Below are 21168 nucleotides of genomic sequence, written 5' to 3' on the forward strand. Positions count from 1 at the left end.
AAGCTGGACAGGAAACTGCAGGATCTAGGACTGAGCAGCTCCCTCTGCAGCTGGATCCTTAGCTTCCTCTCTGACAGACGCCAAGTGGTCAGACTGGGCAGCATCACCTCATCCCCCATCACACTGAACACTGGTGCTCCACAGGGGTGTGTACTGAGCCCTCTCCTGTACTCACTCTACACCTACGACTGCACGGCCACTAACAGCTCCAACATCATTGTGAAGTTTGCGGACGACACTACAGTGGTGGGTCTTATCACCAACGGTGATGAGACGGCTTACAGGGAGGAGGTCAGCGCCCTGACCCACTGGTGTCAAGACAACCATCTCACCCTCAACGTCGCAAAGACAAAGGAGTTGATAGTGGACTTCCAGAGGTGCAGAGAACTACACACCCCCATCACCATCAACGGCGCTGCTGTGGAGAGAGTGAGCAGCTTCCGGTTCCTTGGTGTACATCTGGCTGAGGATCTCACGTGGTCAGTACACACAAACAAAACAGTGAAGAAGGCGCAGCAGCGCCTCTTCTTTCTCAGGAGACTGAAAAGATTCGGCATGAGCCCCCGCATCCTCAGGACCTTCTATCACTGTGCCATTGAGAGCATCCTCACTGGATGCATCACCACCTGGTATGGCAACAGCACCGCCTACAACTGCAAAGCTCTCCAGCGAGTAGTGCGGTGCTCTGAACGGATAATTGGAGGTGAGCTTCCCTCCCTCCAAGACATCTACAGGAAGCGCTGCCTGAGGAAAGCGGGGAGGATCATCAAGGACTCCAGTCACCCCAGCCATAAACTGTTCAGACTGCTTCCATCAGGAAGGAGGTTCTGCAGCATCCGGTCCCATACCAGCAGACTGAGAGACAGCTTCTTCCACCAGGCCATCAGACTGCTGAACACGTCATAGACACCTCAGCTTCACTACGGGAACTTTAACATTATGCACTCCATACTGTACAGTAACGCCACTGTTTTGCACATATTCAACTCTGTATATTTTATATATTTTATTTATTGTTGACTCTATTTAATTTGTAAAATATGTGTACACACACACACACACACACACACACACACGTAGAAAAACATTTAGTATACACATCCAGAAATGATTATTATTTTTTTTGCATATACTATTATATATTGTACATATATTTATTAGTTTCAGATTTAGCCATTCGTATATTTTGCCTGTTTATGTTATTGTATTTTGCACAACTCTGTTGCTTGTGAAGCTCGCACACAAGAATTTCACTCGAATGTGCTGTACCAATGTACCTGCACATGTGATGTGACAATAAAAGTGATTTGATTTGAGTAAAGAAAATAAGAGAGAGAAAGTTATACTATACAAAAGTCAATGCATTTCAATATCGCTGCTGTTCTGATTCGTTTACACGTTGAAAGGAAGTGGGAAGAAGTACACACCGATTTAATCCCATAAGTTATCAGTTAATATTTAGTTGCGGTGCGTTGGTGGTTCTTTGTGTCTGGGGATGGGCGTCCAGGTACACACCGGCTCACTCCTTGGCGGCCGCTTATCGGGGCCTGGAGCCTGGGGCTCGCTCGGGCCACTTCGGAGGTGGGGTGCTCCCGGCCTCTCGGCCTGGGGCTCGGTCACTCAGGCACAGCTGGCTGCCGGCGGAGCTCACGGGCGCGTCACTGCAACTCCCCCTGGCTTCTGCTCCGCGACTCCTGAGTGAGCCCTCATCTGGGACTCTCCTCAGCTCTTTCTGGGACAGTGGCACAGCTGCCCCTCTGTTGGTCTTCCTTGGTCTCTTGTGTTCTGGGGGCCTCTGGATGTCTGGAGTCTTGATCTCCTCCATACCTGCTTCATGCCCTGGAGGACGGGGCTGTGGCCCCCCCACACCCTCTAGCAGATCATTACATGAAGGAACCTTTTAAAAAAAACAAGCGCGTCCATGCTCACAGGTGTGCACACGGGTGATCACACCCACAAACTACACCCTTTTTGGCTCCTACCTCAAAGCACACTGTGTTCTGTTGATCTTATGTGCTGCACAATAATGTTTAACATTTAGTATTTACTGTCATATTCCCATATATCATTGTGATGTTGTTTATTCTATTACTCTTGTTCTCTTCTGCTTGTTTTCTTTTTTCTTTCTCAGCAGGTGACCCAGGTGATCGATATATGTGGTTTTTTTTCTGCCCATTCTGTTGGTTTTTGTTTTTTGCCCTTCTCCCCCGTCCCTCTTCTCAGCTGTTTCTCTTTCCCTCTAAAAGAAGAAGAAAAAAAAATATTTAGTTGCTTCCTCATTGATATAATCTGTAATAAAAATAGTGAACAACTATATACTATAATATCACATCATGACATTTTTAAAATAGAGATTCACTTAATTTCAATATTTTCCTTTTCTTTATAGTTTGAGAAGATCATATTTTTATAACTCTTTTTGAACTGTTCTATGTTTTGACGTTGCTTTCATTCCATATTCAGACTGTTCCACAGTTTCACTCCATGCACAGAAACACAAAAGCTTTTCCTTTTAGTACGAACCTTCCCTGTTGTGAAGTGACAAAAAGCCCTTAAATTATAGCTTCCTTCTTTCAACAAGAAAAAACGTACTCTGAATATTACCTGCCAGTTCCTTATTTTTTTCTTTGATTAGAATTTGTGCTGTTTGGAATTTTACTAGATTGGCGATTTTCAATATTTCAGTGCAAAAATAGTGAGTTTGTACGATCCTGTAACCTGCACTGTGGATGATTCGAACTGCTTTTTTTTTTGAAGAGTACAAAGTGAGTGTAATGTGGTTTTATAGTTGTTGCCCCAGACCTCTGCACAATAGCTTAAGTAAGGTGAAACCAGTGAACAGTAGAGAATATGAAGGGATGTTTGTCTAATACCTGCTTTGCCTTGTTTAGTGTTGCAATGCTTCGTGATACGTTGGAATGAATATATCTTACGTGAGCTCCCAGTTAAGTTTTTCATCTGTTATTACCCCCAGAAATTTATTTTCACTGACTCTTTCAATATCAACACCATTTATTTGAATCTCAGCATTTGTATTTAAACTACTATTTCCAAATAACATAAGTTTAGATTTATTCAAATTTAATGATAATTTGTTTTTATCAAGCCAGAACTTCACTTTACTTATTTCATATCCTCCAATAAATTCTGCAGATCATCACCAGAGCAGAAGATGTTTGTATCATCAGCAAAGAGAACCACTTTTAATACTTTGGACACTTTACAGATGTTGTTAATGTACAAGTTGAAGAATTTTGGACCCAAAACTGACCCTTGGGGTACACCACAAGCAATGTGCATACATAAGGAGCAACCACCATATAATTTCACAAACTGCTTCCTGTCACCTAAATAACTCCGGGCCCAATCTAGAGCGACCCCTCTGACACCATAACGTTCCAGATTTCTTATTAATATATCAGGATCTATAGAGTCAAATGCCTTCGTCAAGTCTCTGAATAACCCAGCCACATGTTGCTTTTTGTCTGTAGTATTTGTGATGTATTCTATTGAATCTAATAGTGCCGATGATGTTGGTCTGCTCGATCTGAATCCGTACTGACTCTCGCATCCCCCGGGTGGTTTTCACACAGCTGAATAAACGTCAAACAGAAAACTGATTAAACAGAAGTGTGAGATGGTCGAGTTTACTCCAGTGTCCTGTTATATTTTAGACAGCAAGGAGCAGACGGCCGAGTTTATTAAACTCCACCGAGACAGCGGTGACGCAGATCTGAAGGCTGGACCGTCTTATTTCACAGCCTCGCACTTCCGGCCTTCTCGGTCTTTGGAGGACCTGGCCCACGTAGACCGCGAAGGCCGGGGTCCTCCGAAAGACGTTTTGGGACACAGCTAATAAGAATCAGAATACTTTATTGATCGCTGGGGGAAATTATTTTTTGTTACAGTGCTCCATTATAAGCAAACATTAACAAGACAGACACTCCAGTCCAGCAGGTGGCGGTAGTGCACTTGACGCTCTTTGCTACGCCCATAAAAAGATAAAGGAAGAAGAAGAAGGCTCTTACGCATGCGCAGTGTGTCCTCAGAGTCGGGAGCAGAAAGAAGATGGCGGCGCCCGTAGATCTGGAGCTGAAAAAGGTAGGAGCTCCTCACCTGTGTGTGACTAGCGCGGCTGTTTCACACGTGGTCGAGTGTTTTTTTTCCAGTTTCCGATTTAAACTGCCTACGACCTCGTCTGTGTCCGCGGGACACCGAGACCGTCACGCTCGTGACTTTAACACAGCTGCGCTCAGGCCTTGTGTCGTCACCGTGAGGTAGTTAGAGCCCCTAATGTCATACTGACGCAGCGGAATCATGTGCGAGTGGGTTGTGGGTCTCTGGTGAGACGCCGTGACGTAGGGCTAAAGGGGGCGGGTACTTCACAGTGGGCAGGCTCTGTTACCATGGGGACTAACCCAGGTGCGCTCCGCAGGCCTTCTCCGAGCTGCAGGTGAAGATGATTGACACGCAGCAGAAAGTCAAGATGGCCGATCTGCAGATCGATCAGCTGACGCGCGTTCAGAAGCACGCCAAACTGACGCACGCCGAGATCGCCACGCTGCCCGACAACACGCGACTCTATGAGGGTGTGGGGCGCATGTGAGTCACCTACCTTCAACCTTAACACACCTGAACGTCACGCAGGTGTCAGCCAATCACATTGGTTCAATCATGATGTGTTTCAGGTTCATCCTGCAGTCCAAGGAGGAGATCAACAACCTGCTGACAGACAAACAGAAGACGGCTGACGAGAAGATCAAAGAGTTGGAGGTGCGCATGCACACGCCTCTTCTCATTGGCTAACTACTGATTGACATCACGCGTGTGGGCGTGTTCTGCGTGGGGTTAGGGAAACGTAGTTTTGTCAGGAGAGACGGCATCCATCCCACTTTGGTTGGAGCAGCTCTCAAAATAGGACTATCCAGAGTTGGGACCTGTTTCACCTTAAACTTACTGAACACGGTTGTCAGAAGGGAGTTTTTCCTTCTCACTGTTGCCAGGTGCTTATAGAGGGGCCCTTGGCAACAATCTCAACTATCATGTGACCCCCCTCACACACACACAGAGGGTCACATGATAGTTGGGGTTAGAGTCTTTACTTTAAAAATGAAACACGTTGATGTAACTGTTGTTGTGATTTACACAAAAAAAGGAATGAATTGTCCTGCAGTCTGATTTCAGGAGGTTGGAACAGCGTTGGTGTGCGACACACACACACACACACACACACACACAGAGCTAAGCACTGACAGTATGTTTGTGCTTGTGATTTCCAGCAGAGGAAGGTGTACCTTGAACGCAGCGTGAAGGAAGCTGAGGACAACATAAGAGAGATGCTGCTGTCCAGGAGAGCCCACTGACCATCATCATCACACACACACTATAATTACACTGTAATACACACACACACGCTGTTTCCCGTGTGAGTTTTCCACAATAAAAACTTGAAGACGCTCTGCCTGCTGGTGGGTTTTTTTAGTCTGTGATTTAAATCTTTACTTTGAATTTGATGATGATGAAGAGGAAGACAACCCTGTTCTCAGTGGGTGATCTGATGATTAAAACCAGCAGACGATCATGTGACTGTATGGAACTACGTTTGCCCAAAGGAGGCGGGGTCATAATGTGATCGGTCACTTTGAATCCATTGAAACAGAAGGATTCAAAGAGCTGACCTGAGGTCTGTGCCCTGAGGTCGATCAGGACATGAAGCGATTATATTAAGCAATTATAACTTACCAGATATTTAAAGCTGCATGTCTAACACATGCTTAACACACATGTGTAACTGCACCATGAGTGGATGCAGCGCTAAGCACAGGCCCTGTATTTCTCTGGTTTTATGATGTTCTCAGTGTTCAGGTGATAAATCAGCACATAACTGAGCAGCAGCAGAAATAACAGCTGCAGGTAAACAGCAGCGACCTGATTCATTTGGTCAGAGATTCATCCAAACAGTGAAGATCCTCTGAACGTCGAAGGTCAAAGGTGTTACGAAATCAGTTTTACCCCGGTTCTTTTATTCGTCGAAAGTTGTCATTTCACAAAACCTTTATTCATCTTCATTTAAGCATGCACTTCTAGAAGGGAAGACGAGGCCGGTGTGTCCCTCTGCAAAAAATCTTCACTGCTTTGTCTGTGAAACACAGTTTTGTAGGGGCGACCCCATCATAAAACCCCCCACGGTGTGCTGCAAACTCTGTGTCTATGTGCACGAGCACATGAATGCCTACATGTGCGCGTTCCCACGTGTCCCATGTGAGTGCTTGTGAGTGACTGTGTACGCATACCTGTGTGTATGTGTGTGCACATGAGTGAGTGTGCGTGTGGATGTGTGTGCGTGACAGTTAAAACACTGTGGGTGTAGGTGACTCCCTAGGTCATAAAACCCATCTCCCTTCCAGACCACAGTTATCCAGTTACAAATGTTGAGACCCCCACCCAAACATCCTCTGGGGAATTTCCACTCAGCATTAACGCCTCTCTGTTTTACTTTCACAGTTCAAGTGGGGGAGGGGTCTCCTACAATCTACTCCTAAGTTCACGACACAGTGAGGCCTTTATTATATTAAGGGCAGTGTCTCTACAATAATTCTACATTCTATGTTAACACATTTCTAAACTCTAAAATCAGCTAAACACTCCTACAAAGGTCAGATAAGCTGCCGGTGTAAGATGAAGCTGAAAGAAACGCACATTTACCTGGACAGGTGAGTGACATCAGAGCCCCGACTGCATGAAACTTTCTGAGAGCCAGCCCACTTGTTCATGTACGTGTCACCTGTGTATCCTCGGACTGTGACGCCCACCCAGCCCACATCCTGGGCTTTCCACTTATGTCATGTGACCAGTTTACCACCTCCTTTCAATCAAAACCGCCGACACACCAACAAGAGGAGAGGTTAGCAAAATACTCTCCCTCTACTACTATTGTTACCATAGTAACTACATGTAGTGGTGTTTATTACATGGTTATTACCTGTGAAATTGTCTTTCTTTGAATGTGAGCTGCAGCGGACACCAGGACAGGTTCAGTGCTGCTGTTGGAGTACAAAGGTGAAGCAGAGGGTTTTGTACACCGCAGCAGAGGGAGGTTCAGACTGGATGAAGAGGAGGAGTAACGCCTGGTCTAGGAGAACACGACGAAGAGGAGGAAGACACAGGACTACCTGACGAGGAGATTGACTCGGGCGGGGCGGTGCTCGGTGGGCCAGCACGAACTGTGTGCATCATTTAGTTCCAGGATAATGTATCCAGCGTAGTATCACATTAGATTACTGTGTTGAGAGTATCCGGTACTTCAGTACTCGTGTGAGCCTGAAGTCCGAGAACACTGGAGTCCGATTAAGCACATGGATGATAAACTGAAGGTTTGGCAGCTGCTCCTCAGACCCCGCTGTCAACAACAAACACCACCTGCCAACACAAAGGTTTTCTTTGCCACGTCAGTACATGTGGTTGCCTCCACTGACCAGAATTATCAGCAGGACAACGATGGTAGGTTAGCAGGCAAAACCTCCTTGCCTACAAGTCTCTGCCCCCACTGCTGCTAATGGTCTGGGGCTGGATTGTCTGTGGAGTGACCAGAGACTGGTGCTGCAGTCGACTTGTGATTGGTTGGATCGGTTCCCACAGGAACTCACATAAGCTTTGATCTATATTTCACAGCCATCGATCTCAGAGTCTTCTAACAACTGGAACCACAGTGAAGGACCAAGTGTCACAGCCAATGAGGCGCCAGGAGAGGAGCATCAGTGATGGTGGAAGAACTACGTCTGTTCAGCTAAATATACAGGTTAATATCGTCCTGGTAGCAAACAGCAGAAAACAAGAATAATGAAGATTTTTGTTTTTTCATCTAATTAAAGGTTTTTAATGACACCCTAACACGGGTGGGGAACTCCAGGCCTCGAGGGCCGGTGTCCTGCAGGTTTTAGATGTGTCCTTGATCCAACACAGCTGATTTAAATGGATAAATGACCTCCTCAACATGTCTTGAAGTTCTCCAGAGGCCTGGTAATGTGATTCAGGTGTGTTGACCCAGGGTGAGATCTAAAACCTGCAGGACACCGACCCTCGAGGTCTGGAGTTCCCCACCTCTGCTCTAAAGCTGTAAAGTGGTCCAGTTTGATTTTCTAAATTCAGCTGTAATTTCAAACCAAAGTTGTCCTTTTGTTGTTGTCCACTATAGTCCTGTGTGTTTAAAAAACACATTATAAGTAGTTTTTAGGCTCAAAAAGAAATCACACACAAAAAAAGTGGAAGGTACTCTTCTTCTTTGGTTTCCAGGAGCTAATACCGCTGTTAGAGGCGGGGCTTGATGTCAGACAGGAAGTCACCTGCTGTCAGGATAATTAAGTCTAATCAGGTTATTGTGTCACAAACAGCTGATCCATCAGAGCGCTGACACTGAGGTCAGCGAGTGCTCTGTACCTGTCTTCATGACCTCAGTCTGTGGCCACGCCCCTCTGCAGGACATGTATAGGAATTTCTTTTATTTATGTATTAATCACATTACTTTATTGTATGATACCTTGGTGCCACTGGATTTTAGCATGTCTCACACTCATGCAGTTAGACAAATGGTGGGGGTGTAGTAAGGAAGTTGGTGGGAGCAGACGACTCCACAGGAAGAATCCTTTGTGTCTTCGAGGACTCTGGGAGGCAGCAAGGGAGTGTGACCCTTAAGGTGTGAAACAGCTGTGTACTGCATTTTGTTCCTGGAGAAGGCATTTAACTGAGGTCAAAGGAGCTTGCAAAGAAAAGCGTCTGGACTTCTTTAAGTTACTTGAAGACGTTTCACCTCTCATCCGAGAAGCTTCTTCAGTTCTAAGGTCAAATGGTGGAGAGTCCCAGATATAAACCTAGTGGGAGTGACCCCCCACAGAGGGACAAAAGGACCCCCTGATGATCCTCTAATCGCCTGAGCCAAGGTGGGAAACTGGGTGTGGGTCCCAATCAGCCAGAGTTTCGGGTGAGCTCATTGTGAAACCTGGCCCCACCTTATCATGTGATTTCCTGAGGTCAGATGGCCCAGGATGTGAGTGGGCGTTAAGGCGTCCGGGGAGGATCTCAAAACTGGATTATAGATGGCAGAGAGTTTGTGTCGTAAACCCCGCCTCTGTTCAAAGATGGTCGCTCACAGTGGACATAGATGGCTTCTTTCACTCCTCTCAAACCATCTGTCCTCTCTGATGCAGATGGACTGCTGAGTCTTGTCCTGTGGAGGTGTGGATTATTGACCGCCTTACATATCACCGCCTTTACCCAGGGGATGCCATACCCTGCATTTACGGACTTCCTAAAATCCACAAGGAAGCTGTCCCACTCAGACCCATAGTCAGTAGCATAAACTCAGCCACTTACAACATTGCTAAACACCTTGCTACCATCCTTGCACCTCTCGTGGGGAACACCCCACACCACATCAAGAACTCCACTGACTTCACCGACAAGGTCCAGAAACTTACCCTGGATCCAGATGAAACCATGGTGTCCTTTGATGTAGTCTCTCTCTTCACCTGCATACCCACCACGGAGGCCGTGGAGACTATCAGAAAACGACTACAAGAAGACAGCTCGTTGGAAGACAGGACCAACTTCAACCCCGATCAGACCTGCACACTGTTAGACCTCTGCCTCACCACTACATATTCAAATACAACGAAGGCTTCTACAGACAAAAACATGGCTGTGCCATGGGCTCCCCCGTGTCACCTATTGTAGCTAACCTTTACATGGAGGAAGTGGAAAGGAAGGCTCTTGGCTCTTTCAAAGGAAGAGTACCCAGCCACTGGTACAGATATGTGGACGACACCTGGGTCAAAATCAAGACACAAGAAGTGGAATCCTTCACTGCGCACATTAATGCTGTGGATAAAAACATCAAGTTCACCAGGGAAGACACAAAGGACGACTGTTTGCCTTTCCTGGACTGCGCCGTGCACATTGAAGAGAACGGCAAACTCAACATCGAAGTTTACCGGAAGCCCACACACACGGACCAGTACCTCCTCTTTGACTCCCATCACCCTCTGGAACACAAACTTGGAGTAATTAGGACCCTACACCACCGGGCAGAACGTGTTCCCTCTAAGCCTGAAGGAAAAAAGAAGGAACACACACATGTAAAGGAAGCACTCAAAATGTGCGGCTATCCTAAATGGGCGTTCTTAAAGTCAGCAAAGAGGCACAGAAAAGAAGACCAGACACCAGCGAGGGAGGATAAGAAGGACAGACGCAACAACATTGTCATCCCCTATGTAGCCGGTGTATCAGAGGAACTCAGGAGAGTTTTCTCCAAGCATGACATCCCGGTGCATTTCAGACCCAGCAACACACTCAGACACAAACTGGTTCACCCGAAAGACAAAACGCCAAAACACAAACTTAACAATGTGGTGTTTGCTGTACAGTGCAGCGGGGAATGCTCAGACCTCTACATCGGAGAGACCAAACAGCCACTTCACAAGCGCATGGCACAACACAGAAGAGCCACCTCCACAGGACAAGACTCAGCAGTCCATCTGCATCTAAAGGTCAAAGGTCACTCTTTCGAGCATTTTTGGACAGAGAGGACAGATGGTTTGAAAGAGGAGTGAAAGAAGCATCTATGTCCACTGTGAGCGACCATCTTTGAACAGAGGCGGGGGTTTACGACACCAACTCTCTGCCATCTATAATCCAGTTTTGAGATCCTTCCCAGACGCCTTAACGCCCACTCACATCCTGGGCCATCTGACCTCAGGAATTCACATGATAGGGTGGGGCCAGGTTTCACAATGAACTCACCCGAAACTCTGGCTGATTGGGACCCACACCCAGTTTCACACCTTGGCTCAGGCGATTAGAGGATCATCAGGGGGTCCTTTTGTCCCTCTGTGGGGGGAAACTCCCACTAGGTTTATATCTGGACTCTCCACCATTTGACCTTAGAACTGAAGAAGCCTCTCGGATGAGAGGTGAAACGTCTTCAAGCAACTTAAAGAAGTCCAGATGCTTTTCTTTGCAAGCTCCTTTGACTACGATGACCTGGATGACTGAGAACCTTCACAGACGCATTTAACTGAGAGCCATGCTAGGCTCAGAGAGACTCTGCTGACCTGCCCTGCGGTCATGCAGGGACTTCATCAAGCTTGTTTTTTTCTGTTCTTTGTGTTTGATTAAAGAATGTTAGCTACTGCTCACCGCTCGTCTGCAGGCTTTATTTAAACGGAAAACTTCCACAACAGACAACAGCCTGTCTGCTTACTTTATTAATAAAGACTCACAGCTGGAACTGCTTCAGCACAGAGGAGGGCCTAATCCAGCTCAACACCGTCAGAGGTAACTGCGGTGACGCATAGAAGCTCCAAGTTAAGAGTTTCATCAGAGCAGCTTAAATCAGACAGAAAATGAATGGAGTCTGGTTGGAACAGATTACCTTTCAGAGGTTTTTTATTCCTCTTCATTAAGAGTCAATCACCAATCAATAACCAGTCCGTACTGGCTTCTTCATGATCAGTAACTAAACTGATCAGCAGACAGGTGAACCGCTGCTCTGTGGTGTGATGTCACAGCTGTGAGCAACGACATCACTGTGACATCATCACCTGTTGTTGTTGTTGGGGTTCTGGATGAAGTTGATGGAGTAGGCGCCGCTGGCGGCGTCCTGGTTCACCTGGAAGTTGTTGGTGGAGAGTCCGAACGGCCGCAGGACCATGTTACCTAGGTCCTTCAGCTTACCTGTGGGTCAGAGGTCACAGAGATCACAGCTCCATTGTATGTCTAATGTATGGCTTTTATTGTGAAAGGACTCCAGGCCCTGAGCTATCAGGCTGCAGGCTTTTATTGTTTAAGTCGCATCTCTGTAATGTGAACAATCAGAGCCAACAGCTGATCAGAGTTCATGTCTGATCTGTGTGTGCCTTTAAAATCATGTGGATTGATCATGTGATTTCATTTCAGTCTTGTCACCGATTGGCTCCTCTCACCTGTCACAGGTGATGTTATGGCTGAAAAACACTGTCTCCACCTGAACAAGTACCAAGCTGCATGTCGCACCGACAGGTACGTACCAGACAATCATGGATGATTGATTAATGGTGTGTTCAGGTGCAATACGTACTAAGCATCTCCTCCTTCAGCTTCTCGTTCCTCTCCTGGATCTGTAGAGGCAGCCTCTGATAGAGACACACAGGTGGACACAGGGTGGGAGACACAGGTGGAGGGAGAGAGAGAGAGAGGTCAGCTGTGTAAGTCTGTTTTTCGTCCCTTTCACGCCTCCTTAGCGCTGACCCCTGACCTCAGAGGGGGCTGAACCTGAATAAGCACAGGAGGCCCTGGTAAACCCTACTGGTCGCTCTGCACGCCACTGTGACACCATCAGACTGGCACAGGAAGCTGCTGTAGTCGCCACGTTAGACGGAGGAGAAGAAGAAGTCAGAACTAGAAGCAAAGTTTGAAGATCTGAGACACTGTCGAGTGTTTGTTTCAACGATTTTTCCACAGACTGCTGCAGCAGCTCTGACCGTGTAGGAAACGAGGAGGCGTTTCTCTTTTACTGGCTGAGGTGTTTTTGCAGGAGGTGGCGCAGAGCCATTGCAGGGGGGGTCGTGGTATGAATGAAAACAAAACAAAACAAACAAACAAAACAATGTTTGGACGCAGCGAGCATAATGAACATTGTTTTGATGGGGCTCCCACACAAACACAAAGCAGAGGATGAAGCATCACCAGATATGCTTCCAAACCAGCTTCCTTCCAGGCCAAAGACTAGAACGTGTGATGAAGCATATCTCGCTTTAATACAGATTTTACTTGCTGTCAAATCTTGTTTATTTTAGGTTGTTTTGTTTTGACCCGTTGTTTTCTGTCTGTCACTGACAGTAAACTGCAATGAAGTTTGAAAACAAAATATGTGCGTGTGATAGGAGGATGTGTTTGTGCAGGGGGCCTAGCAAAAAAAGTTTGGGAACCACTGTTTTACTGAGTGAGGAAGCTCTGAGAGTTGTGACTGTCTTTAACAGGGACGGATCAGAGGTCATGCACGGTGATGTAAACATGCCAGACTCAAGTAAAAGTGACCAGGTGCGCCTGCAGCCCCAGCGGATACACTCATCAAATAAACTGTGTTTGAGACGTGTAGCAGCTGCTTCAGTTTAACCAAAAGGCATTTCCAGTGGAAACTGGCCGACGTATCCCCACCATAACCATGTATAATATCCACAAAACTTAAAAAGCAAAGTCGAACTAAAACGTACTAAAAATGTCCTCTGTACCTCAAGATGGCGCTGGTGTACGTGGCTGCTCGTCTGTCGCTGTCAGTTTTGTTTGTTTTTATATTGCTCCTGTCGTGTGTTACTCAAGAAATCGGGTCATTACTGGTGTACGATCGCCAATCGCTTCTGAACCTCCGAAGTTCTGGACAAAATACAGCTCCATTTTCTAACGGAGGTCAGAATTCATGGTGTCCGCTGCTGTCACATATCCCAACTTGCCTATGCCGTGCTGTCATGCTACCTCCCCGGCGAAGCGTCGGGGTAGGCGCAGTGGTCGGCTGGTCAAACTCAAGATCTCTTTGGTGCACCATCTCACTACCGTCAAAGATTATTTCCTGGAGTTTTTGTGCACCGACGTTTCCTGGACCCCGTGGGTTCCTGCCTCATCCCTGTGGTCTGCCAGGATGATGCGCCGCTCCTCCGTGACCCCTGTCCTCCTCGGCTCAACGTGCGCCGGGCGAACCTCGACAATCTGAGGCCGCTGTGTCGGACTCCCTGTGCCGCTGGGGCTTTTACCTCATCCCCGGCGCCTGTCAGGATTGGGCTGGTAAACGCCAGATCACTCGTGAACAAATCTTTTATTCTGAATGAGTCCGTCATCTCCTGGAAATTGGACTTCATGTGTGTCACGGAGACTTGGCTTAACACTGGTGAGTCCAGTATTTTATCCGAACTTTTACCAGCGGGTTGTTCCTATTTTAACACACCAAGGACATCAGGGAGAGGAGGAGGTACGGCGGTTGTTTTTAAAAAGGATTTTAAATGTAAACAGTGTGTTTTACAGCCCTCGTCTTCCAGTTCTGAGCTCACGTGTTTTGAAGTTCTAACTCTGTGCTCTTTGCTGTTATTTCTCGTCCCCCTAAATACAATAAGAATTTCATTAATGACTTTTCAGAATTTCTAGCTGGGATTCTGCCCAACTATGATCATGTTCTTATTGTGGGAGATTTTAATATCCATGTCTGCTGTCCTGACAAACCTCTGGTGAAGGAGTTTTTAAGCCTCATTGACTCTTTTAATCTGGTCCAGTCCGTACCTGGTCCCACACATGAACACGGACACACACTAGACCTGGTCTTGTCACACAGTCTACCTGTGTCTAATGTGGAAGTGACTGACACTGCTTTCCATATGGCTGTATTATTTGATGATGTGTTTTCACACACTACAGCTCAAACCGGTGCTCCTGTTCACCGCTGTCAGATTATTAACCCTTCCACTGCTGCCCAGTTCTCCTCTGCTTTTAACCAGCTGTCTATCCCTGCCGATCGTACTCCCTTGGACACAGAGAACCTCAGCTCCTGGTTTCAATCTTCTTGCCTAACCATTCTGGACTCTGTGGCACCATTAAAAACCAGGAAGCCCAAGGCTAAAACCGATCCTTGGTTTAATGACGCCACTCGGGCTGTGAGGAGGGAGTGTCGTAGAGCTGAACGCAGATGGAAGAGGGACAAACTGCAGGTGTCTCTGCAAATCCTAAAGGACTGCTGGCGCCTCTATCAGGATACGGTCAAAGAGGCTAAAAGAAAATACTTCTCTAAGATCATTTCCTCCAACAGTCACAATCCACGTGTTATTTAACTCTACTGACTTAGTCTTAAATGCTCCACAAAGTGGCTGCTTGGAGGCCTCTCATAAACTAATGATTTTATGTGTTTTTCATTGAGAAGGTTGCAGCCACGCGGGCACTCATGAGTCCGACCCCTCTGTCTCGATCCCTTGCTCTGCTGTTTTTAACCAGTTTGAGCCTGTGACTCTTTCTTATTTAGAGGATGTGGTCGGCCACCTGAGGCCCTCTGGTTCCCCAAATGATCCTGTCCCACCACAATTTTTTAAGGAGATTTTTCCTAGCATAGGCCAGGCTGTTCTTACTGTTATAAACAGCAGTTTAATATCTGGTGTAGCCCCTGCTCATTTTAAGCATGCAGTAGTACAACCCTTGCTTAAGAAACCTGCCCTGGACCACACTGTGTTGGCTAACTACAGGCCTCTCTCCAAGTTGTCTTTTATGTCTAAAATCTTAGAGAAAATTGTTTTTTTTTAAAGGAGAATGGTGTCCTAGAGGTCTTTCAATCAGGTTTTAAAAACTTACATAGCACGGAGTCAGCACTCTTAAAGGTTTTTAATGATATCCTCCTTTCCTGTGACTCTGGTAATCATGATGTTCTTGTCCTCCTTGACCTAACAGCTGCCTTTGACACTGTAGACCACCGCATTTTACTGACTCGCTTGCACCATCTTGCAGACATTCGTGGTACTGCTTTGAAATGGTTTAGGTCTTATCTTTCTGACAGAACTATTAGTGTTAACTTTTCTCAATTTTAGGGCCTCTACTTTTTTCATTATATTTACAGCCCCTGGGAACCATCCTCAGAAGGCATGGAATATCCTTCCACTGCTATTAAGCCACTTCTAGCATCTCTAGAAGACATTAAATCTTGGATGTCCCTAAACTTTCTAAGATGTAATTCAAGCAAAACTGAGGTGATTCTGTTTGGTCCTAGTGGACCTTGTGAACCCTCCGCTATTGATTTGAGACCCCTGGCAGAGTATTTTAAATCTGTTGTTACTAACCTGGGTTTTAAGATGGACAGTGATTTTAAATTAGACAGTCAAATTAGGGCTATTGTCAAGTCCAGTTTTTATCATTTAAGGCGTTTGGCAAAGAGAAGACCTATTTTATCCAGGCTGCATTTTGAAACAGTAATCCATGCTTTTATTCCATCTCGTTTGGCTTACTGTAATGTGCTGTATTTTGGAGTTAGTCAGCGTCTTCTCTCTCGTCTGCAGCTGGTCCAAAATTCTGCTGCACGACTTTTAACCAGAACTCGTAAAAGAGAGCAAATAACTTCCATCCTGGCTTCACTCCATTGGCTGCCTGTATATCTTAGAGTTCATTTTAAAATTCTCATGTTTGTTTTTAAATGCTTAAACCAGGGCTGCCCAATCCCAGTCCTCGAGAGCTACTATCCTGCAGCTTTTAGATGCATCCCTACTCCAACACAGCTGAATCAAATGGTTTGATTACCTCTTCAGCATGCCATCATGTTTGGCAAAGGCCTGATAACAAGCCATTCATTTGATTCGGGTGTGTGGGAACAAGGATGCATCTAAAAGCTGCAGGACGGTAGCTCTCGAGGACCGGGATTGGGCACCCCTGGCTTAAACGGTCTTTCCCCAACTTACCTCTCTGAGCTTCTTCGTCCTTACCTACCCCCCAGGTCTGCTCCTGGAGGTACCCAGGTCCAAGAGGAAGCTCAGAGGGGGCGGGGCCTTCTCTGCCCCAGCACATTAGAGAGGCCCCCTCACTGTCCACTTTTAATGTAAAACCCGTTTTTACTTCTTGGCTTATGACACAGTCAGACCCTGATTTTATTGATTTAATTCTTATGTGATGATTTTATTGTTTTAAACGTTTTTATATTGTCATCCGATATATATCGTTATATCGAACAGCCCTACGGACTCGCGTACTTGAGAATTGAGAAAGGGCCATTGTACCGGTATTACCGTGAACTGTATAATATAGCCCAGTCCTAGCAGGGAGGCAGTTTATGTAAGGTGTGGTTACAGGGGGCGGGAGCCTGCAGTACAGGGAAGGCGATGTGACGCCATACATACGTACACATTTCTTTCTAAACACGACTGAATCCACAGAGGAACATCCTCACAAAAACAAGCTGAGTTAGAGAATGACTGATGGTGTCAAACAGATGGTGCAGGTGATTCCAGCTGTTCTCCCTCACAGCAGGTGTTTGATTTCACTTCCTGACAGCGCCCACATCGTCTGAGGCCTGCCCAGAGTCTGTGTGTTCTCCAAGCATCAAACCGGGGACCCTTCACATGTAAGAGTTAAGCTGTTAATCACCACAGGAAGTCTATAAGATCTGCACCAACACGAGCGCTCTTCTTCTACAGAGAAGTAACCTCAGCAGGGCTCTGAGAACACTCTGACCTGGCGCCGTCATGAACACACTACAGCAGTTACCATGGTGACCTGCCTACACGACAGACAAACTGCATCAGCCCACAGACATCCTTAGTTTGAGAACTTTCAGTGAATTTACATTCATCATGATTTCACCTACAGAGTACTCCATCAGCCGGTCATCTCTTTAACGGGTTCACTTCCTGTTTCTAAAACTCCGCTAACTGGCATCACAATTTAAAGACTGATAAATTATACAAATGAAATGGAGATTTCATGTAAACTCCAGCTTCTTTGGCTTTTAGCCCACATTTTAGGTTTTAACATTGAACAGAGCTTGCCTGGTTCTGCTTTGTCCCACAGTCAGTGAACTCACCATGGCCGCCTGCCTGGCAGCAACATTATTTGGGTCTCGTTCCAGAACCTTCTGGTAGTCCTCCAGAGCCTCGTCCAGCTTTTCTGTCTGCTCGTAAAGCTCCGCCCTCCTCAGCAGCGCCCGCAGGTAGTCAGGATCCAGCGCTATTGCTATGGGAACCACAAAGCCAATCAGTCAGTACAATGAATAATTATTACACAGCCGCTGCTACCCAGGAGGGGTGTGATGTCATCGCTCACCTCTGCTGCAGTCTGAGATCGCCTGCTCCTTCAGATCCTGACAGAGACACACACTGTAAGCACGCCGCTAACCTGTTAGCACGCAGCTAATGGCATTACTGATAACTGATCATTGCTAACATGCAGTGTTTTGCACGTTTCAAACTTTTGCTCTCATTGGTCGATCAGGAGGAAACGCCCACCTGCTGCAGCACGAACCTGGTGACTCGAGCAAACTGCAGTCGCAACATTAAATGTCCAGCGGCCTAATTTGGGGCTGTGTGATGCCCACGCACAGGGCATCACACAGGAAGTGACACAGGAAGTAGAAAACGTTAGGGGGGTACCCAAGTTTCAGAGGGAAACGAGCGATGTTTACAGCGTGTGGACGCTTCCTCCTGATTGGATGAGGTGTATCTGTGTGCAGAGCCACAAAAGGACTAACCAACACAAAGCTGTGTTAGAGGTGAAGCAGGTACTCATAGAACCAGACTTCTGTCACACCGACGGCTCTACATCCTTCATGTTAGCAACGATACTGGCATAGAGCTAGCGTGTTTATAGCATGTTACCAGGTGCAGCCTTGCGGCGGCTCTGTTGGAGAACAGCACAGCTCGCTCTCTGCTGAAACAGACGGGGCACACAGACAGCGCATCCGTGTAGTTTCGCCCCGCCTCCGCCCAGTCTGTGGGAACAACAAGCAAATGTTACACACAGAGCCCAGAGCAGGTCACCACGGTAACAGATCAACATGTATGACATCACCATTTCTGAAGACGGCTCAGTTTCCTGATGAGCAACAGTAATAAATAATATTGATTGCTCCAGCAGGTCAGACTGAAAGTGATCATGTGATCAAGTCTCTGTCATTCAGCTGCAAACACAGAGCACACACCTGAACACGTGTTCATCCAATCACATTCATTCACCCTAATCTGATTTCACGTCTCCTTCATCAGGCCGTGGGAGAGGAATCTTTCACGTTTCCATGGATACAGGTTAAAGTCTCACAGTGCAGGCGGCAGTGCTGAGCATGCTCAGACACAAAATCGTTCACGGCAATCAAAATTTATTTTCCCGCCACAGATCACCAGATTCTGCTGGTCTGAGTCAGAGGTCGTTCAGGGTCAGAGGTCACACAGACTCTCACCTGTGGTTTAGGCGGCTCTCAGGGTTCGTGTTTGTGTGAGATGAGTCACATAATCCATACTGCCCTTTTTAAATGGGTCAGAAGCAGCCAGCCCCGCCCCTTTCATTTGACCGTGTACGGGAAACCCTGATAGTGTGACCTCTGACCCCTTGCAGTATGCAGGAGCTCCACAGTGCTGATCTCACAGACTCACCTCCCCTCTTAAAGTGGGCGTTTCCCGCCTCCTTCAGACTGATGCTCTGCTGCCGTCGACTCTGAAAAAGAAGAACTCTGATTTACCACCGTGTGCCGACACCTAAATGTCTCTCAATGCAGGTACTGGTCAGCAGGTATTACCTCCTTCTCCTCCTCGGTCAGCTCCTTTTCCACCTCCCTCAGGTAATCATCATCAAACTCTACGGCTGGGCTCACCTCCTCCTTCAGCTCCGTGTCAGAGTCATGCAGGGAGTCTCCATCTTGTTGCTCCTTCACCTCCTCCTCTTCCTTCACCCCGTCTACCCCCTCCTCCCCCTGCTCCACATCCTCTGTCTCCAGTGGAGCTTTCACCTCCTTCTCGTCCTCCTCTTCCTTCAGTCTGTCTCCCCGCTCCTCTCCCCGGTGTCCTTCTGCTGCCTCCCTCTCTGTGTCTCCTCGTTCAGTCTGTGTGTGTTTAAAATGAACGTCCTGCTGGCTCTCCTCTCCTCCTGCAGTGGGGTCAGGAGGCTCCAGCGTGTCCGGACAGTCATAGAAGTCCTCCTCGTGCTCCTCCTCCTCGGCCCTGCTGTGTCTCTGTATGCCTCCTCCGCTCATTCTGAAACTCTGAGCTAAAATAAAAATTTAACAAACTGATTAGAGGCCTGACCTTTGACGTCACACAGAGCCAGTGTTAGCCAGCTAGCTGCACTGAGCTAACAGCTTCAGTTCCTGCTGAGCCTCACTCTTCTTCTGTGGCGATCAGCTGATCAGCTATTGAAGGATCGGCGCGATTCGCGTCTGCGTCACTTCCTGTTGATCAGCCGGTATCGATCACTGGTCAGGTTTCTGTTTGTTTACTAAGGAGCTACATGCTAACAGCTAAGCTAACGGTCAGCTGGGACTCTACACGCACGTGTCAGTCGTAACTATGTCACGGCTCTGCCTGACGTCATCGAGGTGACAGTCCGTTGCATATCGATAACCACAGAAACGTTAAAATCAGCTGCTTTTCGGTCTCACCTGTAAACACCGGTGAATCTGCGCGACCACGCTCACTGACGTCATTTCCTATACGAGGAACGCTTCCGTTTCCTATTTAAAGTGTCCTGTAGGTACCGCCCCCTGCCGGAGGAGTAGTTTGGTCTTTTTTATTTTGATATGAACTTTATTTGACTATCCAGAGTTGGGACCAGGAAGCAGAGTTGCAGTCTTACACGCCTCTCTGCAGCTTCTCTCCTCCTGCTACCCCCCAAAAACCCATCTCCATAGAGACTGTGTCAGCTCCCAAACAGACAAAAAACAAACTAAAAACCAGCAAAAAACAACTTAAACATAAAAATTCACAAAGAAAGAACAATACAGTATCCACATCTGAACCAAAGAGTAGAACAGTGAAATGTGGATTATTAAATATTAGGTCACAAATGTGTTTAAATCCTGCCTGTTGATTTAAACAGGCAGGAGAAGGTACAGAGGGTCGGAGTAAAAGACGAGGACACTCTTCATGTCTGTCTCCACGTTGGTTGAGTGTGGAGTAAGTGCATATGAGAGCATGAGGGTGGGAATGATGTTTGTATCTGTGTGTGCCTGTATGTCTGTGTCTATATGTCAGGTTGGGTATCAGGCGCCACCTCTCTGGGGACATCTCAGGCCCTCCAAGGTTTGGAGGTTTATCTCCCCCCACCACCACTTCCCCTGCCAGTGGCGGACTCCCTCAGGTGTCGGTGCGTTGGTGGTTCTTTGTGTCTGGGGATGGGCGTCCAGGTACACACCGGCTCACTCCTTGGTGGCTGCTTATCGGGGCCTGGAGCCTGGGGCTCGCTCGGGCCACTTCGGAGGTGGGGTGCCCCCGGCCTCTCGGCCTGGGGCTCGGTCACTCAGGCGCAGCTGGCTGCCGGCGGAGCTCACGGGCGCGTCACTGCAACTCCCCCTGGCTTCTGCTCCGCGGCTGCTGAGTGAGCCCTCATCTGGGACTCTCCTCAGCTCTTTCCGGGACAGTGGCGCAGCTGCCCCTCTGTTGGTCTTCCTTGGTCTCTTGTGTTCTGGGGGCCTCTGGATGT

The 21168-nt window shown here is 47.3% G+C and overlaps 2 protein-coding genes and 1 long non-coding RNA gene across 5 annotated transcripts; 1 reads left to right on the top strand and 2 right to left on the bottom strand.

Moving 5' to 3' along the window:
* Window positions 1-991: 991 nt before the first annotated feature.
* LOC146566453 (uncharacterized) lies at window positions 992-4747 on the bottom strand. Of its 2 annotated transcripts, none has more exons than XR_014894223.1 (2): window positions 4616-4747; window positions 992-2239 (listed from the first exon to the last, which is right to left on the bottom strand). It is a non-coding gene; the product is annotated as an uncharacterized LOC146566453 (long non-coding RNA). The 2 variants fall into 2 exon arrangements; XR_014894224.1 differs by lacking the exon at window positions 4616-4747 and adding an exon at window positions 4029-4168.
* pfdn1 (prefoldin subunit 1) lies at window positions 3989-5459 on the top strand. The gene is made up of 4 exons (XM_085290123.1): window positions 3989-4101; window positions 4436-4602; window positions 4689-4773; window positions 5280-5459. The coding sequence occupies exons 1-4, from the start codon at window positions 4069-4071 to the stop codon at window positions 5361-5363; spliced, it is 369 nt and encodes a 122-aa protein (XP_085146249.1). The 5' UTR covers window positions 3989-4068; the 3' UTR covers window positions 5364-5459.
* A 5962-nt stretch (window positions 5460-11421) lies between these two features.
* On the bottom strand, window positions 11422-20406 carry ttc1 (tetratricopeptide repeat domain 1). Of its 2 annotated transcripts, none has more exons than XM_085290127.1 (8): window positions 20129-20406; window positions 19271-19737; window positions 19128-19188; window positions 18357-18469; window positions 17806-17842; window positions 17567-17715; window positions 12110-12164; window positions 11422-11727 (listed from the first exon to the last, which is right to left on the bottom strand). In XM_085290127.1, the coding sequence occupies exons 2-8, from the start codon at window positions 19721-19723 to the stop codon at window positions 11591-11593; spliced, it is 1005 nt and encodes a 334-aa protein (XP_085146253.1). In that variant the 5' UTR covers window positions 19724-19737; window positions 20129-20406; the 3' UTR covers window positions 11422-11590. The 2 variants fall into 2 exon arrangements, with proteins under 2 accessions (XP_085146253.1, XP_085146254.1); XM_085290128.1 differs by lacking the exon at window positions 20129-20406 and adding an exon at window positions 19852-20122.
* Between the last annotated feature and the right edge of the window lie 762 nt (window positions 20407-21168).

This window comes from Mchenga conophoros, linkage group LG10 (genome assembly GCF_057382185.1).
Source record: "Mchenga conophoros isolate Kocher_MC1m ecotype Shallow Benthic linkage group LG10, M_conophoros_male_GT1.1, whole genome shotgun sequence".
In the NCBI taxonomy this organism is placed as follows: domain Eukaryota; kingdom Metazoa; phylum Chordata; class Actinopteri; order Cichliformes; family Cichlidae; genus Mchenga; species Mchenga conophoros.